Genomic DNA, 22,584 nt, shown 5'->3' with positions numbered 1-22,584 from the left:
ACCACTGTTTTAATTAGCTGTTTATGCAAAGTCAACATTTTCTCCATGTTTCCTTGCTGTCCTGATAAATTCACCGCCGTTTTCATTCACTCATTTTTTTTTTTTTTTTTCACAGTCACATCACACCTTGACAGTGTTAACATATGGACGGAGCTTCTTGTTCCGATGCAGAAGCACCGTAAACCTGCAGTCATCCTAATAGCCAGCAGGTGGTTTACACAGTTTGCGTGTAAGCTTATGCGAAAATGACCCTGCTTCTCACTTTGTTCGTTGCCTCGGTGAGCGGTTTCCTCATGAGTGTGGGGAGTCAGTGGTTAGTTTCAAGTCTTCTTATACACCCTAGATATTCATTTTGTAACTGATGGTCCCATTTGGAGTTGTGGCCAGCGCAACATCCAAGTGCCCTTGAGTGGAGAATCTCAAGGGCACTGACTGGGTTAACAGTCGGATCCAGTCAGGATATCCTCCCCAGCTGGTGGCCTCTCCTCCAAATATGGCCTCCTCTGGCTCCCAAAAAACCAAGACGGCAACAGACGTAATGCCAAACTGGAGGCTTCGACCCCATACAACAAACCAATCAGTGATCACAGTGGGTTTGCACTTCACAGTCCTTACAGTACCTAAGAGGGCATACAGGAAGTGTTTTTCCTGCGGGCTTTTAATGTTCTGCAGGAAGTGTTAAGTTTCACTGAGGAAGTCGCTGCACCCAACCTAGAAATAGGTTCCGCACACAACTCTTCCTAAGACCACCAGATTGAAAAGGGCTTAATTCTTCTGTGTTCAGGTAGACTTTGTAGACTTTGAAGCATCCGCAGGAAATGTTGACTTTCACTAACACTAGAATCATTCTGAACAAAAAAAAAAAAGCTGCAAAGAGGAGTTTGAAGTTGTTTTGTGAATGAGAACAACTTATCCCGATGCAGATCGCTGCAGATTGATGAGCATGGCACAATGTTGTCTTGATGGAATTAGTGCTATGCAGCATGTCAAAACGCTTTTAGGATTGTTTATCATGCCCGCCCGCTGCCAGTTGGAGGTATATTGACACACAAACAGGAGATGATGGTTGCCTGAGAGCACACAGACACACACACACACAGGTTCTGGTTTGATGAGGTGAGCGAGTGTGAACCTGCTGCATCTTGCATTCCTCCATCCTCTCTCTCCTCGCAGCAGCACTCCTTGTCTCTCTATCGATCCCGGCTTATCTTCCCGTAAACCTGGACCTCTCTTCTCTCCTCCTCACCCCGGCGCCTCCTCCCCTCCTCTCCTCATTGCTATCGATCAGTCCGTGTGTTCAACAAAGTATAGAGCAGGCAGTGGTTAACGTAGAGCCAGGCCGGAGGAGCTCTGCTCGCGGTTTGCGTATCGTCTTTCCCTCCTAATGGGCCCAATCAGGCTCTAATAGACCCTGAGTTAGAGCTCCGAGGCCGACCACTCTCTCCTCGCTCCTCTCGCCTTTCACTCCTCCTCTCTTCTCCTCGACACATGTCTGTCCGCACTGTACGTCTGCCAGGTGCATTTCTAGCTGATGACCGTTGATTCCGCTAACTGATCCGATAGCTGTCGTTTGCAGATTTTTTTTTTTTTTAATATACATTTATTCATCCGGGAAAGGATTTGCTTCTGCTGAGTATGCACGCGCTTCTTCAGAACTGTCATGCTGTGCATTTTTTCTACAGTAATGCACACTCATTCCTGGGAGCTGCCCAGTACGACCACAGTCTTCTAATTTTGGCCACTGGGAAAAGCCCTACCACCAGAAAGTCAAGTCTTTCATGTCTCCAGACTTTCTCTCAGTCACTGAACACATTGAGACTAGCAGGGCTAAGTGCCTTGCTCAGAGGCATTGTCATTGTTAGTAGTTGTTGAGTCAGGGGAAAGTGTGTCCGGCTGTTTTCCCTTACAGCTTGTGCTTGCCTTCCAGACATTTGAAGGGCTTATGAATGATAAGTGAAACACCAAAGTGGAAGAATAAAAGTGTAAAAGCCAAAGGCAAGCGAGGGGGTCACTTCTCCGCCAGTGTATCAAAAATGAACATTCCTATCCCCCTGTATTGTCACGACCAGCCATCACAAGTCTCAAAAAGGAAAAAAGAAAGCTGATGTTGTCCCTGCAATTTACAATATTCAGCCAACTACAAAACGCTATGAGCCCGTCCTGCTTCAAGCATCAGTGCTCAGTGGTCTAAAGCTCCAACATACGATGCTGTACCTCCTCTAGCATCAGTTTTGCATGTGAAAAGCTTGGTGGTCAAGTCAGCACTGATAAATTTTATGCAACATCTGGTTAGACTTCCAAAACAGAGGCTCTGTTGGTCAAGTTAGCAAAAATATGTAACTTTTAACAAGTTGCAGTTTCAAAATGAAGCGTGCCGACAAAAGGCTTGTGTTGTGTGACATATTACGACTTTTGGAATGTTATTCACGCTGTCAAACTGTCGCCGTTCGGTAAGTTTAGTTAATAGAAATGATAGAAAATTAGGGGGTTTGAGAAAATCCTTTTATTTAGACTGTTCTGTTTGGTATTTTATTGCAACTTCGTGGATCATTGTTGCCTTTCTTGGTTACAAAAGAAGAAGTCTGTTTTGGGTCTAATTTGACACATCCAGTAAACATGTAAAGCGGCATAATAAGTAGATGCCGGCTGTTTTTAAGCAGTCACAAGCTTTGTTGGTAAACAGTCAACTAAACTACTTAATTTGAATGTCAGTTCAAAAGATAACTCATCCAAAATGTCCATGGTAACTCCTCCTTACAGAGGAAACGCACACAACAACAGCTGTTGCACTAGGTCAAGGTTGAAGCAGGAAGTCTGTGATGCGTGTTTAGCCCGTGTGTGCACTTAAGCTGTCATGCACATGCAAACTGTCTGCCTGCTGTTTTTTTTCTTACCAACAAGTTTGGTGAACCAACAGTTTGTTTATAAAATATCTGATTGCTGTTGTTCTTGCCTCATCAGCCTGGTATTAACAATAGGAATCAGGATAAACAGAGAGCACGTCACATCTGGTCTTCAACTTCAACAGCGATGTACATTTTATTTCCGGGAAGCGTCTCTGCTCATGTGATGTTCGGGGCTAAGAATCCGAGCAAGCTTGACACGGACTGATCCCAAACTCACAAATCCCCCCGCACAGCCCGAGATGTACAACATCTGATGAACATGAGCACATATTGAGAGAACCGTTCTAAATTCAGCTAAATCTAAATGCTAATACGGGAGGCGGCTGGGGAGGTTGGAAGGAGCTAAATGTGCTGAGAGCAGGCAGTGGTGCGGCGGCAAGATTGCAGAGCCCGGTGTTAACGCATGCAGGGTGAGTGTCTGTGCGGGGCGTCTAGTGTCAGAGATATGGTTGTGGCCGCATACGTTTGGACGCTATGTGGAGGATGTGACTCTGAAACACCTTGTCACCGCTGCAAGGCTCCGCGGAAAGCTTTATGTGCCGGAATAAAGAACCCAACAATGAAAAGCCTGAGTCCACAGAGTCCCCTCAACCCTCGAAATTTACACTACAGTCGCTCCTGTCTCTTTCACTCCAGCTTTCTCCTATCGACTGATACTCTATTCATCCCAGCCGCCCTCGCTCGCCACCTGTCTGCCGCTGGTGTGTGTAGGCTGTTTTCTATAGGAGTCCAGCTAAGTGTAACCTTTCTGCCCTGCGGCACCTCACTGAGATCCAGAGCTCTGCGCTCTGCGTGAACTCCTGAACTTTTTGCCGAAAGAAGAACTCAAAGACCGGAGCTCGGGAGAGGGGAGGAGGACAGAGCGAGTGGGAGGGAAAGCGAAAGGAGCGCTACTGGACAATTAGCCCCCCTAGGAGCATAGTGGGCGGCCTCCCCAAGACAGAATATACACTGCGAGTGTTTCAGACACTGGCAGCCAGACGGAGAAACCGAAGCGAGAGGGAGATAGTGTGAGCGTGTGTGTGTGTGTGTGTCACAGCGCTTTGCATACACACACCCAGCGGTTGTTGTTCCGAAAATGAGACAGTACGTCGGGCGCCCGCAGGCGTCAATACGACCATTTCTATTATTCAGAGCTGATTACAGCGCTAAATCGTACAGCAGTGAATACTTTTTAATGAGCTTTGAAATACAACAGAGAAAGTTTGTCAGCCTTTTTGTTTGTCTGAATCTGGCTGGCGGGTGAAAAGAGCATATTTGCCGGAGTGATTTTATTAGTGCGCTGGCGTGTGAGGAGCAGGTTGCAAAGGAAACGTACGTGCATCTGTGCATGTGGCATCGCTTTTTTATGTGTATCGTCCACATGAACGTGTGGGTGTGCGGTATTGTTTCCAGTATCCAAATATGTCCCAAACAACAGTGCCGGTGTAAATGAGTTCATGCGTGATCGGCTTTTGTTCAGAGGCCGGCCCGTCGCCTCGAGCAGAGCTGATCGACCTGTGACTACATGGCAATCAGGGGCTAGCACACTTTTATGTATGCGCATTGATGACAGGTCAGAGCGCTATCCCAGCGTCCCCTGCCTCAGGTCGAGTCAGGCCAGAGTGCACGTGCGTTTTCACCATTTCTCACAGCACTCATGCGTGCTCATCAGAAACAACATACGCTGCGCTGACAGCACAAGGTCAGCCAGAGGAAAAAAAAAAAACAGGGAGGGAGCGCAGGATGGAGAGACAGAGGGAGAGGAGAACACAGATGGCGTGTCTGCTCGCACATCACTAACCTGGTTATTGTCGGCATGGAGAAGAGATCTGGTTTCTTTAAATCTCAAGTAACAACAATAAAACAGGTTAAGGGCTGAAGAGGAAACGGGTTAACACGGCTAAACTGTACATTTCTGACGGATGTAAACTGATTATTTTTGCACTCTTCAGTTCTGCGTCAGCCAGTGATATCGTCCAACCAATTAGACCTGAGTCCAGCCCCAAAGTGCAGAATCTTTAAATGGTCATGCTGTGAATAATCCTGAAAAGTGCTTAACAGAGTAAGGTGGTTCACGTTGATGTTAACAGTCTACTGGTTATCTTACATTTATTTACTGTAGTGTTTTGAGGGTTATTTTTTTTTTTTGTGGAAGTCACAAAAAAACGTAACCAACAGAAATAGATGTGATGGAAATGCATATGAATTGAAAAAATGGCTTGATGAGTTTATTCATTTTTCAGTTCATGTGCATTTCCATCGTCTCCATTTCTTTTGATTATTTTTCGTCACGTCCGCCCCTCGTATGATTTGCCCTCATCCGGCAGCAGAGACTGATGAGTCATCTAATGATACGCAGTCTTGTCAGTGTCATGTTACATTGTCAAGGAAGCTAGAAACAGGAAACCTCTTCTTTCTGTGAGATAACTTCACATCACCCTGTCAAAATCGGTGCTTGTCTCTATCTGTGGTTGAGTAAAATGACATCCCACACACCAAACCTTGATTGACTCAGTTGTTTTTACCTTATCATTACATTTATCAGTAACTTTTACTGCAATGTCATGATCAAAAGTTTTTTAATCTGATCTTTTATGAGGTTCACCAATACAAAATATAGAATATGAATCATTGTTTATGTTATTTTATTTCTTTGTGCGACAAAATACATTAGATCCCAAATTCTGAATGGTTTTGTTGAACCTGAGAACATTGGGCAGAATGACACTGTGTGCAAGAAGTCATTCTATTAAGAAAATATGAGATCCAAGTACTACGGAAGCCCTGAGGGACAAAGGAAAAACACACATTTAGGAACTTGGAAAGAATATATTGGCAAAATAATTTCCCCTGTTCTTAATTCATAAACAGATGAGAAAACAACTTACACATAGAAAATGAATCAACACATTTTTGTGTTTCACTCCAGTGTAGTACCATTTTGCATCTTGAGAATACAGTTGGATTTTGGCCCATGGTCCACCATTAAGTTTAATTTTTAACATCCAAAGGAAAAGGCTCTGACAGCCCTGATCTATGACCAGTGTAAACTCTTCACTCGAACTCAAAATAGCAAATTTCTTTGGAGCCGGACTTCATCATAATCACACAAAGGGATTTCATTGATTGAGTCAGACACAGAAAATTTGTAGATGTGGATATCGTCACAAATATTTGCCTATTTACACACCCAGCAGATGTGAGGCAACATCAGCATTTATTTGGCATTGTGTTCGATATTCACTCTCCTTTTTCGCTCCACTTTAGTTTCAACTGTCTTGAGGGAAATGTCCAGCGCTCCAGATACTTCAGATACTTACTGAAAACAGCTTCCTGTTTCTGCTGGAAACAAGGTTAAGAGGCAACCAAAACGCAAATGATTGAGCTGAAAAAGATGAAATCAGACAAGATTTAGCAAATTGACAAAAATTCACGGGTTATCATTTTATCCTAGAAATATAGCCCTGTAATGAAAAAAATAAAACTGCATCAAAAAATTGCCACCTCTGTCGGCTGTTGTTGAAGCTGAGAGTTCAATAGTCATGAATTATCTGTGTGTGTGTGTGTAAGATCTGCCTCCATTCAGCCATGGTTCACCACCACAGACCAAGTGCACAGATGGTCCCGCTGTCCGATTAGCTGGACGTCAGTCTCTCAGGTTTCATCTCCCATGCACCTCCTCTTCTATCACTTCCTTGGGTCTGAGCAGGTGTTTGGCCCCTAGTCAGAGTCCAAATCAGATCCATTTCATCTGTAATCAGCTGGAGCCTCTGGCACTGATGGAAGAGATCAGAGCGCCGATCAAAGAATTATAAGCCGACCACGCCTGGCCAGCCGACCATGACATGGACAAGACGGCGAGGGGGGGGGGGGGGGGGTTGATGTGGGCAAGTGGGCAGGAGTTACAGCAGGGATGAAAGGAGAGAAGATGGAGATTTGAAGGCCTGCAGAATCTCCCAGGGGAGAGACATGAAAGATCAGGGAGCTCGGGGGGGGGCAGCAGGGAGGCTAAGATGTTACTCTCGCAAGCTCTCATGGGATTTTATTTTCTTCTTTCTTTTTTGACATTTCCATCATGTGGAAATAGGTTGTTCAAATGCCGTGCTCGGTTCCGCCTCGGTTTGGGGTAATTAAGATGGGAAGTGAATTCCAATCACAATGTGAAAAGGAAGTCGATGACATTAACTTGGTGCAGTTCGATTGCTCGATGCCACCGCCGCCGGTTAGCGAATCATTTAGTGTGTGCGAATATGGGAAATCGTGTGCGCAGGTGCGTGGAAAAATCGACGGGCGACTCACATATTGATGGCTGCAATTTTCGGAAGGGCATTTCAAACACTTTTCGGAATGCGTTAACATGGTGTCGGACGTTTCAGAAGAGGCACGCTCGCAAATCTCTCCCATTCATCCTCTACGTTCGCAGAGGATCAAACCCCTGCTTTGATTATCAGCCTTTCATCTGTGCCAGCTCAAGAAGAACACACACGCACACACACACACAAATTGCCACAAACACACAGCTCTTTAATGTGAGCTGGTCAGTTTCACACCTATATTCACAGATATGCTAGTTAATGCTATCACTTAGATGCAGACCCGTTCGTGCATGATATTGCTTCCAACCATTTAGACCATACAGGCTCTCACACACAAACACACTCACACACCTGCTTTATGAGTCCACCTGTGCTTTTGTACAAAGACTCTGAGTGTGTGTGTGTGTGTATGCGCGCAAGTGTGTGTGTGTGTTTTCTTGTCAGTGGAGTGTCCACATCTGCTCCATTAGCACCACACTGTGAATTAAGGCAGTGCATCAGCTCTGTTCCGTTCATCCGTCTTGTCACTGTGCAGGGAAAAAGCTTCTCACTGTCTTTTTTAAGCCCTGTTGCACGCATGGCTCTGCAGCAGTGTATGAATAACTAAGAAGACATACCAAAAAAAAAAGAAAAGCAGTGAAGTCCATGTTGACTTCTCTCACATCCCACAAGTCATCAATTTTGCAGGGAGCGCTGTAACATGATACTCCTGTTTCATAACCATTTTGCTCTGGACTTGAACCCAAAACCTTGAAATCTCTTCTGTGATGCATCGCCACAGCAGCAGCCATTGAATATTTTTACATTTATATTCAAGGCCGTCAGCTAAAGCTGTCATACAGGGCAGCTTACAGTGTCTGAGCTCTGACCGCCCTGGTTTTAAGGACTGATCTGTGATCAAAACGTTTCAAATGTAAAAATTCATCTAAATTGGTGGAATTATCATATGATACATCTTCTCACAGGGTTCTCTGGGGGGTTCACAGACTCCACTTTTGAACCCCCAGAATATATTTGAATCACAAAGATGAAACTAGGTGAACCCTGGTCACAAATTAACATTTGGCAGTGAATCGCTCTGCGTGGGAAGAGATGAACAATTTATCTTTCGGAGCCGTCTCGAAAAGTAAAGTTCAACTAGGTGAGCTGTGCCACCAATCAAGCCGTTCCATCTACAGCACCCATTTTTCTTTTTCAGAGACATCTACTGCCAGTGCGATGGAAATTCCACCGTTGTCACGGGTAGTAAAATACCATCAAGCTAAGAAGCATTTCTTTTCAATTGTTTGATCTTTAGGTTTTTTTTCTAAAACCAAGGGGAACAAAATCAGGCAGGGCAGCGAAATAATTTGAATATATCTCCAAGAAGTGTGGACTTTCTGTATTCTCGGGCTGTTTTATTCTGTGTTGTTACAAGATAGTGACACTCAAACAGGTTGATTTGTATGGGAACCAAGTTCACACCAGCCAACAAAAAGGCTATGAAAAAGAAAAAGATTTTCATGGGTACTGGAATATGGCCTCTAGATAACCCTACACCACTGATGAATGTAACACACACACGGATGTGCAAGTAAAACTACTTTTAACTTGAAATGAATTAAAATGAAATACACACTGCAAGGAAGTGATCAAAAATCAAAATCAGGGCCAGGTAGTCCGTCAGAAAGAAGACAAAAAGAGAGAAGAGGAAGGATCAAATCATGCAGGACGACCAAGTGGAGGCAAGATGGGCAAGTGAAACAGGAGGCAAATGTCAATAAAGAGGGGAGGGTCTCGCATAGCCACTTCCAGATGTCCCCTCCACAGAGTTGACTGAGTCTGAATACGAATGAAGACGGAAGTTGACAATTCTGTCAGTCGAGTAAAATTCGGATGTGTATTTCTTTGTGTTGGGATCTGTTTCATCCATTTTCAGCAGCAAACTGAACGGAGAGAAGTGGAGGGCTCGGGGACAAGCAGGAGGTCAGGTCACATTGGCAAACATCGCACAGAAACTGAAACATTGAATGCGGATTGTTCTGAAGTCAGGCGATTGTGATTGAGAATGTGAGTAAGGGTTGAAAATAGACTCCTGCAAAAATCAGTAGTGTTAGTATGTAGATTAAAATCATCTTTCCACACCGGCAGTGTCTCACTTGTTTTGCAAGCAAGAGTCTAAAACCATGCGAGCTGTGACAGCGCTGACATGCAGAATTTAGCAGATGTGATCTTCACCATGTTCACCATCTTAGTTTAGCATGTTAGCCGGCTAACTTCTGCTAATTAGCACTGAACACTTAATAAAGACTTTAATCTGATAATGGTGCGAGATGAAAAGTCAGCGTGTCACCGAAATTATCACAATCCCTCCTTTTGAGAATGAGAAAGTCATCAATCCAATGTTGAGCTATTTGAGCAGTGATATAATCAAATAATAATCCATTCTCGAGCATCTTGATTTGAATATATTAGTAACTCTCAGTGTTTCCCATAATGCTCTCATCCTGTCAGAGGCTTTCCCCAGTTTGTCAGGACGAGCCTTACATTTTAAATTTTTCCAATTAAGCCGATGTTGAAAACCAGCGGCCTCAAACCCTCACATCCGACCCTCTGTGCACTGCTGCCGCTCCAGCTCCCCCCCATTAATGATTTCAAAGTGAGGGGGAATGTGGCTTCAAATGTCCCGGAGCTGCTCTCAAACCCTCCGTCCACGAGGTGTGAAATCGTTTGATCCACTTTGTTCTATTAAGGTGAAAAAGCTAGCGTGTGTGAGAGAGAGAGTTTGCACTTGTGCATATTTGTGTGTCTTTTTAAACACCCCCCGGAGCACTAAAAAAAAGTGGAGGGAAAGGGGAGGGGAATGGGGGGAGGGGTTACAGGAAGGAAGGAAGGAAGGAAGGAAGGAAGAGTGCTGACGGTAGCCGCTGTGTTTGTTTTGCAGGGAGGCGAGAGGGGAGACGAAGGGTGGGAGCTGTCCTTTAGTCCATCCGTTCGTAAGTGTGTGTGTGTGTGTGTGTGTGTGTGTGTAGGGGCAGTTACGGGTTAATGGACATTAAGTCTGTCCCTGTGTGATAGTCGGAGTGGAGGACGCTGGTTGATGCTCCCTGGCTCTCTGTAACCCACAGAGGGGTCAGAGGTCAGGGTGAAAAGTCAAACAATGCCTGGAAGGACCAGCAGTCAGCTGGGACTGCAACAGAGGTCAGCGTGTGCTGTGTGAATGTGGGTCAGAAAAGGGCTGCCAGGAAGGGAGACGCGGGGGGAAATGAAGGGCAGGAAGAGGACAAACGGAAAACACAGACGCACAGCGGTGAAGAGAACAGGACGGATGGATGGGGGTTGGAAACGTTCTTCGCATCCACCTTTTCTTTTTTTTTTTCCCCGACATCCGCTCACTTCGAAGAAAACGACCCTGCTTTGCTTCTCCCCACAGGGATCCTTCTTACCTCCAAATACACGCTGACATGAAACACACTCAAGCATACATTCAGGCAAAACACACACACACACGCACATACAAGTCGATAGGCACCTTCGAAAACACACACGCACACGGGAGCTGAGCAGCCTAATCAGAACATGTGGCCTATTTCTCTGTATGTTTTAATGAGCTCTCCATTGTGGAGCGCTGACTGATATTATTAAGCTGCCGTGTCTCAGCTCATTAGCTAAACCAGGCTCAACAAAAACACCAGCAGCTAGAAGATGATTTGATACCGCCTGCAGAGTTATGCGACACCGCAGGACCTTAAAGAGGCCGCGGCGAGATGCGGAGCGAGAGAGGTAATTCGGTCAACCGGGGGGGGCGCAGCAGTATCCCGCGTCTTACGACTCAACGAGGGATCGTAAGAGCGGGTTTGATGGAAAGTAGAGGAAAAAATACATCACAGGCCGACTCCAGCCGCCTCCCTTCGGCGTTCATAAAGCTCCCGGCGGATGTGGCTTAAAGATTCAGTGAGCAATTTAAGCAGCGGCGCGGTGTCAAGTGAAGAGAAGACGTCGACAGCAGTGATAGAAAACAATGCTGCAGCTAGCTAATTTGTTCCTAGTTGACCATTATTGCTCTGCGTGAACAGCTCAATTTTCTATATTGGCGCCATATGGAATCTCTCTGCTGTGTGCCGGTAAAGTAGCTGAATGAGTCAAACTGAACTGACAACTGTCTTCGATGCTTTTTAAACGGTTTTCTGCAGTGACATACTGTCAAAGCCAGGACTGCTGGTAGAAAGGTAACCTGCTAGCATGATTGCTGCCAGCTAGCCTCTACTGGCTGTGTAGGCTTTATTATTACAGTGCTGTATTATAAACAAAAGTGGTGGAATGTTGTTTAATTTACTCAAGTACTGTATTTAAAGCCCCCCTCCTGTGAATTTTGCCATTTTTTATGATTAACTATTTACTTTTCTGACAAATAGCTTCATTGTGTGCTCAAAGTCACTTAATTTAAGCTGTTCTCTGTTTGAGGAACAACGCTGGCTGTCAAACAGGAAGGAGTGGCTGGAGGTGGGCTTTAAGTACACTTCTTAAGTACCTGTACTTCACTTCACTACTTCCATTGTAAGCTAGGTACCAGTTGTTAGCCGCAGATAGTTACGTAGATATTCAGACTTTATTTAAGCCAACAGAACATCAATTAAACTGGAGATTTAAACCACTTGAATGTACAAGTGTCAAAATTAGAATGTGTTAAACATGTTTGCATAATAAATACTAATCACATATAGTCTGACACGAGGGTCATTCTGCATCATGAGTGCTTTTGCTTTTGATAGAGTTGGGCACATTTTGCTAATGACGCCTTTACTTGTACCTTATTTTCAGTATTGTGTAATGAATAAAGAACGGCTCAGTGCCATCGTTAATTGTAAAACAATAAATAAACAGGTTGTTTTTGATTTATTTTGAGATTCCCACTGAAATTAGTATGTTTAAAACTCAGTAACTTAGTAACTTTAGAAACTCAGATCCGCCGTGTGTGGCTGCGGTGGAAGCATTTCAAAGATAGTTGACTTACTTGCTTCTAAAGTACAGGTAGAATTATGCAAATAAGCGAATAAGTAAATTATCTGTGTAAAGCGATTACCTTTACGTACATGTCGTATTAAACAGATAAGTAAATTATCTGTAAAGTGCTTCCACAGTCACTGCAGGGACCACACCGGCAGTGGGTTTGACAGTGTTGTTTTTTGAGTTTTGCTTTTTCTTTTTCTCATGTAAAAATTGAGTCATTTCCGTGGGAATTCAATATGTAAAATTATATTTGCTGTTGTTTTACTACAGTGGCATTGAGCCATTCTTTATTCATCATCTAATATTTCCCCAGCGACACATTCTGAACTAGAGCTAGTCTTTTATTGTGTAAAAGAAACACACACATTGAAGGATTCTGTGATTATATATCCGTGAAAAAGAAATTGAGAAGTAATTTAAGGATATCAAAGCAATCTTTTCAATAGCAGTAGAACCTGATCCTGAACAATTCGGTCATCTGATGCTGTAGTGATGCTATCAGTGGGTGAAATCTGACACTGGAACCGCAGCTATCTATAAAGGCACTGCTGTTAACCCGTTGCTTTAACTACAAATCCAGCTTTGCAATACAAGTAGTCAAGTTTACAATTATAAGGAAAAAGTAGGCTGCTGTCACGTGACCCTCGCCTTGCAGGTCACCTTTGTCTATACCAGCTTTTTCCGGTCACAGCCGAAGGGTGTTGCAGTTATCTGTCCCAGCATGCACAGGGTAAAAAGGAACATATCCTCTGTGTATCTTTGTCCCTACCATACTGATCACAGTTTACTGAGGCTATGAAACACCGTTTCCTGGATTTGAAAATGAATGTTTATGCACCTTGGCAGTGTTATTGGTGACAAAACGGTTCTGCTTTTAGTTTGGGAGAGAGAAAAGAGAGCGAAGACGGAATTAAAGAAAAGTGGCAGCAAATGGAAAAAAGAGGACGTGCAAATGAAAGTGAGATGTACATTCAAGATTTTTAAGCTGTTTCTCCTTCACTATCCTGTCCTGTTTACACGCTGGCACTTCAGTTAATCCAGCCTTCAGGATGCCCACTGTACTTGGTTACCTCTCAGCACAGAGATGGAAGCGTGAATGAGAAGAAAGGAGAGGAAAAAAAACTATGAGCCTTCTGCAATGCTTCTTTTTTTCCATAACTCTCTCTCCTCCTCTCTCATCCCTCGCTCTCTCCCTCACTCCGTCCATCTCAATCTCAATCTCGGCTCGCTCAAGCGTTGGCCGGCAAGGCCTCCAGCATCGATCCAATAAAGCTGGTAGTCAGCACCGCGAGGCTTGAGGAGCTTTCACCGAAACCCAGTGTTTAAGCACGCTCATTTAACAGCACGTAGCCATGATCTGATCTGGGGTGGAGGGTGGCGGGGGTATTTGATTTTTTTTTTCCTTCTTTCAGCCTCTTCTTATTTTCCTCTGAAAAAGTAATCAATAACAGTCACATTGATTGGATGTGGGCACACAAACACTCACACACACACACACACACACACACACACACACACACACACCTCCAAATCTCAATTACCTCCCCTGCCAATCTGCCAAATAGACCAAATACTCTTTGCCAGCTCTGGAGTTTCATATTCACGTGTGAGACTTGAACATGAAATGTGCTTCATATACAGACATATTGTCTGTCTTTGTGTTGAGATAGTCAGACTTGGTTCAGATTGTGGTTAGCTGGAGATGCAGAGGGTCAGTTCGCTAAAATTACTTAACAACAAAAACTCTCTTTTTTATCACATCCCTGCTCCCAGTAATATCCACCCTCACAGTTAGTTTAGTTGTTTTGTTGCTGACATATCCATCTCTGAGATTTGACTCTGAAAAATGACCTTTACAGCTAACAGTGCCATATTTTCTACAGACTGTTTCTCTAGGAACTCCATACTGTGAAGTGTAATCGGAATCATCAGAAATACTTCCTACCACACCACCAAGGCCTCCACATGAGAAGGCTGGACAGAACGTTTTATCAGTTATCCTTAAGGTCTTAGTGTGCGTCAAACCAGGTGCTTCTCAAATTGTTTCAGGAACTGATTCTCAGTGGTATAATCGGGCAGCACTTATTTTCAAAATTTCTGCAACTTTTCAAAAACAGACAGTCAGATTACCACATGCCAAAGACACTTAAAGTTCAGGGATCAGCGAACTTTCTGCATGTGGTCATTTGAAAAAGGTACTAACACTTTTGCCTTAAATGTGCAGTATGGAGGAACTGGCGACCCGTCGAATTCACGCAAAACAAATGGGGGAGCGCATCAGAGTAACTAGTCAACGGCTGCTAACCTTAGCTTCTGTTGGCTAGTTAGCCCAGTTAGCTGTGCAGCTAGCGGTCCAGACAGAAATTCAGAGATCCGGTGAGAATAGGAACTACTAAGGCCTTTAGTAGCAGAGACAATTTATGGACATTGGTGTTAAAAACTTACCGCTGTAGGCTACATCATTATTTTTTTCTTTTGTGTCACAGCATAGCCACAGCAGCAGAAATCCAAAAAACAAATATTTCACTATACTTCGACAAATAAAACCATCTGCATGGCTAGACACCGCTGGGGAGAGTGTGTGGTTTTTAATTTATTTGACCAATAAATCTGCCGTGTTTTTTCAACAAATGTGACTATCGCCTTGCAGTTTTGTAGAGGAACGGGCAGAATATGTAATTTCTCTCTTAGACTTGTTATCTCCCACTTGCCATCATTGATCGGAGAGGTTTGTCAGCACAGGTGGCTGCGGTAAATCCACTGATGACGGCACTCCAACACACACACAAAAAAACTAGAAGTTATTCTCACACTCAAACACTCAACAAATGAAAAAGAAATGTATCGATCCAGGGCTGCTCCTGCTTGATTTTGCCCTTAATAAATGTTTCATCTTGAATTGGAGTGTGTTTCACACACATGTGCCACTAAGTGATGTCACTGAGTGCATAGGACATGACTCTATATCATACAATGACGGTTTGAGGGCTGGCAGGTACTCACATGCATGCAAAAAACAAAATGAGAAAGTGTCATTGTGTGTGTAAGTATTATTCAAATGTGAAACTCCTCCTCATCAGTCTCACCTGCAGCCCCCGTAACAAGTCAATCACGTTGTGCTGTTATTGGCCTGTAATGCCGCTCTGTAGCCGCACACTTGACATGTTCATTAGGTATAAAGCAATTCATTTACAACACCGTGCTATTGGATTGTCCTTGCCTCGACATTCATTTCCCAACACGTTGGCGTTTGATGCGTTGCCAGCGCCAATTAACTTTGATAACTCAGCCCCAGTTTAATATACTGCTGCTGAATTGGCTTGACAAGAGTGCGGCGATAAGCTGTTTCTGAGCTTTTTGAGTGGCGATAGTAGGATTATCGCTCAGAGTAAGGGAGGGACAGGGAGAACTTCCCTGCATAACCCCCCCTGGCCAAAAGTCATTAAAATGTTTGATTTGTTTTTGTTGGCAGACACACACACACACAGAGGCACACACACTGATTGCAGCTATGTCCTTGTTGGCTTTAATGATTTGCATAACTCATTTCTGTTTTACATTATTGTGGATTTCGATGAACATGTTCAATTATACACTACATGTTTTCAAAGAGAGAGATTTATCTTCCACTGCAGCTTGAACGAGTGAATCGTTTTGTGTGGCCTTTTTGAAAAATGTGCGAGTTGTAGATACTGTTGTGACAAAAATTGTTTCTGATAAACAACCGAGGCCCAATAAGAGAAGTGAATTGCTGCTTCCAGCTGATGTGATGTTTTTTCTTTCTCTCGGCAGGCAGCCAGGAGCCGAGCTGCTCTCTCAAGTCCCTCTCATCAGCTGATTGATCCCTCCATCCATCACTCAACGCCAGCTCCAACGAATGGGCGCTGACACAGGAGCCATGGGTGGGACCAAGGTCTTGCTCCTGGTGTTTCTGGTCGGATGGGAGAAGTCGCTGGGTCTCAACTGGAACCCAGTCCCACGCAAGACAGTTCGATACCAGGGTGAGTGAGAAACATGATACCAGCTAATAGAAGAGTTAGGCCTCAGAGGGCGCTGATACTTTCTGGTCAACGCCAGACTGGAAGAATTCCTGAAACATTTTCCAGCATTTTCACCCTGAACTCAGATGCACAGTACAGTTAACCAATCAAACCTGATCTGGGGCAACTAGCTAACCCCACCATCAACTGAAACCAGATTTGTACCCTTAGCTTGGGTTGATAGCAAGGTTTTTGCCAGCAGATATCCTCGCACAAACCTCACGTGATATTACTCTGCTAGCTACACACAAGCTAACAGTCGATGGTGGTTTCACATGGCGGGTGGTGTCCGCTAGTAGCCCCAAATTATAAACCTCACAAAATTTTTGATTAGACACAGACTACACAAAGTTAGAAGTTGTATTTTTTCATTAACTTTGTCTTTCACCGCCTATGATATTGCCTTGCTAGCTACCTACAAGCTATCGATGGATTGTGGTTTCATATGATGGGAGTTCACTAGGTGCCCCAATTCATTTGATCTGATATATTGACCAGTATGCTTGAGTCTTCATAGATATTTTGAAGTTTGGCAAGAGAAGTAAAACAGATCATTTTTTGCTGTAAAAATACTCAAAAAGATTTCTTCAACATACATTTTTAGGATAAATTAAACTGTTAGGCTACAACAGGGAAACAGAATTAGAAGAATATAAGTAAATGCATAGTAAATATTATTTTTATCTTACTGTGTCTTTAAAGGCCTACTTACAGTGGAAATTGGTGACGTAGTGACTACTCGCAGAACTAGCTGGTGACCTTAGCCGCTAACATGTCAGCCAGGCATATGGTATCTCTAGAAGCTCCTTCAGAGATGTGTTACTCCATCGACATCTATCTGAGTAACAGAGTGGGGGAAATGGAAGACCATGATGAACACAACTGCTGGACAGCTTCCTCCATTTTTTTGTCTTTCTGTTGTCTCAAAGATCATCATGATTGAGACAGCTTGCTACTGGTCAACATGCAAGTTATTCCTGTCAGAGTTCACCACAGCTGATCTTGACTCTAAACATTTGCACAGATTTACTTTCCTTCCTGATACAAAATCCACCAAGTCGTCACCATAACACGGAGTTTAGGGACTGACAGCTGTTGGTAGGATCATCCAAGTTGGCCCTGAAGTGATTTATCTGGTCAGACATCTCATACAAAACCAGTGATGGCGAATGTGCGTCCCATTACAACAGTCAGGGAGGATTTTCCATTATACCACAGGTGGATGATTTCTGATTCTGTAAAGAGGCCCGACATCCACCCTGTGTAAAACAATACATCAGTCTAATCCTTGCGCTCAACTGCGTTTGCACTCTTTATCTCAGCCCTCCTCTGCAGCCAGGCCCAGTTTTCTTCCCTGAACAATGCCAATTGTTGCAAGCTGAGAAATAGTCTTTTTTAATCCCTCAAAGGGGAAGTGCTGCTTTCTCTCTCTTGGGGATTAGGGAAATACTATAAAGAGAGGGTAAAATATGGGGAAAAAATATATTTCCTCACCTCTCTGTGCCACCTATTCCACCTTTCATCGCATATCTACCTCTCCTTTTCCTTCTCCTCCTCCTCTTTCTTTTTTGTCTATTATCCGTCTCCTCCCCTTTTTTTTTCGCTTTGTACACTGCAGTTCGTCGCATGAACCCGGAATGCTCTTACGGCGTTCTCACAAAGAGCTCCGATTTCAGCCGCTCTCGAGGAGAATGGCGCTCGGTGGCGTTTGCAGTGGCGGTGGAGTGTGGGGATATTTCAAAAGCGGCTTTCTCATGCTGCTATCTTGCAAAAACCCCTCCTCCCCTTCCTTCTTCTTTACCATACAGCCCTCCTGCCTTCTCTTATCCCTCCGTGCCACAGTCGTCGCTGGTGTTGCGGTGGGATGCTAGGGAGGGCAGAAACAATTGATAGGGCGTCAATACTTTCCTGTGAAAATGCTCCAGTGTGACAAAGCCGTCGCTGGCAGAGAGCAGCCCAGATTTGCTGCACTTTGGCCAGAGCACAGTTGTGGTGAAGGCTCACCACACGGGGCAAACAGGGACAGCTGCAAATACGTGTTCTCATATGGAAGGAGCAGAGAGAAACGCACGCCCAAAACAGTATCCCACTTTGAGTATTTTTCTGAAAAATAAACCTGCCTGCAGAGACAAGATAACTCCCTCCACTCCTAGTGCCGTTGCACTTTTATGTAATGAAGCTCTTTGAAATGAAAGCCTTGTCATGAATCGTTGGAGAAGGCGCGTCACGTCACTCGTGTCACACTTGGAGTGTGGCACTTGAGCTCGGGAAGATTCTCAACGCAAATTGATTTGCATTGGAAACAAGTGGGATTATCTCACCCGCTGACAGATTTCTCCACTCGGTTAAAGAAAAATGAGATTTTCAGGCTCAATACTGGGTTAAATGACTTATATGGATGGGTTCTCGCCACAGTGCTGAGGAGGAGATAGGAGAGATGGAATGGAAAAACAAAGCTGCAGAAAAGAGGTAAGTGAGGGAGGGATTTGAGGGGAGAAAGTAGAGAGTGGAGGGGGGGCTATATAATGGAAAGAAAGCAAAAGAGAGAGACAGGTAGAGAGAGACAGAGAGAACAGCTGGGGGAGAGAGGCCAGTCACTAACTGCCTTAAAAGGACAGAAAGTAGCTCTAGAGAGCGACATAGGGAAAGGAAAACACACACACACACACGCACATGCACATGGACACACTTTGTAGGACACTCACCCTGCGTTTCATTTCACACTGAGGCATCTCCCTGTACAGACACACAGCATCCATATTAACGTGTGTGTGTGTGTGTGTGTGAGTTACTGTTTGCATGCAGTGGGAGTTTGCAAGATAGAGACAAGAAGAAAGGCAATGAAAAACTAGAGTGAGAGAAAATGCAGGGGGCACAGAGGGCGTTTGTGTTTATACCTGTTTGTGTAGAGAGAGAGTGTGTGTGTGTGTGTGTGGCTGTGTGTAGCTGTGTGTCTGTCTATCTAATCCCCCTTTGTTTATGTGTGTGTAAATGTGTGTACTGCTTAGGCTGGCAGTCTGAGGGATTTGGAGCTCTGGGCAGTGTGTGTGTGTGTGTGTGTGTGTGTGTGTGTGTGTGTGTGTGTGTGTGTGTGTGTGTGTGTGTGTGTGTGTGAGAGAGAGTGAGAGAGAGAGAGAGAGCGAAAGAGTTGGGTGGGTGGGTTCTGGTGGGGCAGTGATGGTTGAAGAGATAATATTTAGCCCCCCCCCCCCCCCCCCCCCACACACACACACACACACACACACACACACACCAGCACCACTACCATCGCCAGGCAATTACATGAGGCTTACATGAGGTTGCAAAAGAAGAAAGACAAACATCCTCCGTGCGCGCATGTGTGCGCGCGTGTGTATGTGTGTGTGTTTCCATTGCCATCAATCCACCCCTTCTTCTCTGTCTTTTACTTTTTAAAAGTCACATGTTGACATTTTGAATTTCAGTATTTTGTTATTCCTCACCAGCCTTTCGTCACATTCATAGAGGGGGAAAAGAATCATTGTTGGCTCCTAATGAGACACTTTATGTCGTTACGTTATGTATCGCCGCCGCCAAGCCGCTAATGAGTGCTGTAAATTTACATACTTTTCTTTTCTAATCGCTGACACAGTGCATGTATCTTGATTTGTTTGCACTTTTATGCGGTTTATATTTCACATTTATGTGATATTGTACAAATTTCTCATTTGTTTTTTTTTTCTGCTCAGAGTCATCTCATCCATAAATTTCAAGCTAATGTTAAATGAAAAGGCTAATGTTGTTCCATTGTTGTCTTGTTGGCGACAAATTGCAATTAAAAGACTGAAATCGAGAAATATATTTCAGTCTTTCTCCCAATGCTTTTCATTTCCTGTCCTGTCTGTGGCACTCATCCCCAAGCCCATTGCTTCTTGGCCAAGTCTAAATCAGCTGGGCACCAGTAGTAATAGTAGTAATTTTTAGCAGGGCTCATTGAACTTTTTGTTCACTCATCTTTGGACAACAGTCTGTGGTGCCAACAGACGAGATGCATCAGGCTTTACTGACTCAACAGGAACTACTCATGGGTAGGATGAAGAAGTCATTGCTCTGAATCTCAGACTGTGAGAAGTCTCAGATTTCTGGCTATGAAGACAAGTCTCAATTCAAGTTCACATCCTAAACTTAACCAATTGTTGTTTACAATTAAGGGGAGCAGTAGCATTAGCCTTGCTAGCTGACCTCCCATCTAGCTAACATTCTACAGTGTTTAGTTCTGTTTATTGACGTTAAAAGACAACATTTTGGCAACTAAATCTGGAATACAGACATGTTACAGCACTGCCTGTTCAAAGGCTCATCAGTGTTTGCAGTGTTAACATTCAAATAACTTATGCTAGCTAACCTTCAGCTAACATTAGCTGAGTTATTGCTAATGTGAGTTATAGCTTTTTTTGTCTGTTGGTGTCCCTGCTTCCTCCCTTTCACCTGTGCCTCCTCCATTCTGTCAATGCATCTGAGCTGCTTTGTCCTTTTCCTTTCCTTCTGAATTGGCCACACCTAATTGGAGCGACCATTATGTTATTTTGAGCTACCCTCATGCCCTTAAACTCTACTGACCACGGAAAAATCCTCCAGCTGATAACGCCACTGTCATCTCCTGCTCCTTTCTGTCCTTTTCTTTTTCCTTTTCTTTTCTTTTTTACTCACACATCTACACGTACACTCCTTAACCCAGCCCAATGACAGAGGCCAGTAAGCCGAAACTATGACAAAACACAGCAGCTGTGGTTACACAAAGAGGGGAAGAAAGAAAGAAAAGAAAGAGGGAGGGAGGTGAAGAGAGGGGAAATAGAGCCCTTAGAAACTTGATATTTGGTTTGAACATCTAGCCCGCTTTGATGCTGCAAATGAGCGCTGCATCAAGGAAGCCAAAGCAAATGCATGCATCTTGATTTAGACGTAGGATGACAGAAGAAGAAACGTAGCAGAGAATAAACATACCGAGCAGAAGGAGAGTGAAAAGGGCCAGGCCTCTGACCTCTAGAAACCTCTCTCCCTCGCTTTCTCTCTTTTTTTTCCCCTCCTTTCTGCCTCTCCGCCATATCTCCCCGAAACCCTCCAATTACTGTAATGAGTGGTTGAGTGCGAGGCAGAGGAGGAGGCAGAGAGAGGCTGTGCGTGACTGGGAGGATAGATGGAGGGAGAAGGAGGGTGGGGTGGAGGAAAGAGATTCATCACTGCTTTTTATCTGCTATGAGTGTCACTCATCCCCTGACCCTGCACTGATTGGTCAGTGAAGATTAACAGCTGCGACCAGATGTCAGGACCCGAACTGCTCTCTGTTGTCATACTGACTTTGTGAGGGCTGACGTGTGGGCAAGTGGGCATGTGGATTAAAATGGAAATGCCACTCGAAGGCCGCACTTATCCAAAGCACCTTCTTGTGGCAGAGTGCAGTGGTTGAACTCTGGCTGGTTTACCATCGCTGCCAACACATTCAAAATCACTGCTGCCCATTCTTCTCTTAGTCCTCAAACAAAAGAGAATATTTCATACAGACAAGTGAAATGTGCCGTCACCTGACTTCCTCCTTTGCTGCTGTAATGGTTATTATGGCCACCACAGGTCGGCATCTACCATTAAAAGTAATTCCAAGTCGTAATAAGCTGCTTGTAGAGCCAATTCAAAGGGTTGTGTTTCTGCTGAGGGGAGGTTGGTTTTGTTGTGTATTTATTGCAGAAATCAGAGAGTGATTCAAGAAAATCATCTTCACCAGTTTTCAAAGTCAAGTAGCTGATGAAGTCATTTAACATTTACCAGCTTGTGGATCTCAAATGATTCCCACTGTCTAATCTAATGGTAAATTGAACATATTTGGGTTGTCGAATATAGTGAGCTGCAGAGTTTGTGATGGCTGTTTCTATGCATTTTTCAATGGCATTTTATAGGGGAAATTATTCTATCATTTAATCTAGTTCTTGAATTGAAAGTGTTCTGCCTTGAGATGTCCATGGTCATGTAAATGCAGCATATTTGGATACAACTCATGTGCAAGAACGATGCGCTTTGGCGTCCGAATTTAGAAACTTTGAAACAGAAAATACTTAAAGTATCCGAGCTTTGTGAATGGACTAGACCACATGTTGTACCTTACATAGCTGTGTTTGCCTCCGCAGATTGTCTGAGCAGGGAATGGGCCTATTTCACTATGGCTTCTTGACAGACTTCCACACAAACATCCAGAGTGTGAGGATGTTATTACGCTGGGTTTGAGAGTAGGGTTTCACAGTCTCAATGGCTTTTCATTTCAGCTAGATTTCCCGGTCCTGTGAATCACCAAATACTTGTAATTGTAGTCATATAAAACATTCAGTGAGTCAAATGCCAAAC

General features: G+C 44.1%; 1 protein-coding gene across 1 annotated transcript in view; it reads left to right on the top strand.

Moving 5' to 3' along the window:
* Positions 1-22,584, top strand: part of sema4c (sema domain, immunoglobulin domain (Ig), transmembrane domain (TM) and short cytoplasmic domain, (semaphorin) 4C) — a 99,076-nt gene that overhangs the window by 34,998 nt on the left and 41,494 nt on the right. The window contains exon 3 of the mRNA XM_037099124.1: positions 15,986-16,194. Coding sequence (XP_036955019.1) covers positions 16,071-16,194 — 124 coding nt within the window. The 5' untranslated portion in view covers positions 15,986-16,070. The remainder of the gene's footprint in view (positions 1-15,985; positions 16,195-22,584) is intronic.

The sequence above is a fragment of the Acanthopagrus latus genome, chromosome 5 (assembly GCF_904848185.1).
Source record: "Acanthopagrus latus isolate v.2019 chromosome 5, fAcaLat1.1, whole genome shotgun sequence".
In the NCBI taxonomy this organism is placed as follows: domain Eukaryota; kingdom Metazoa; phylum Chordata; class Actinopteri; order Spariformes; family Sparidae; genus Acanthopagrus; species Acanthopagrus latus.
The sequence above is the reverse complement of the archived record's forward strand: the minus strand, read 5'-3'. Positions and strand labels throughout refer to the sequence as shown.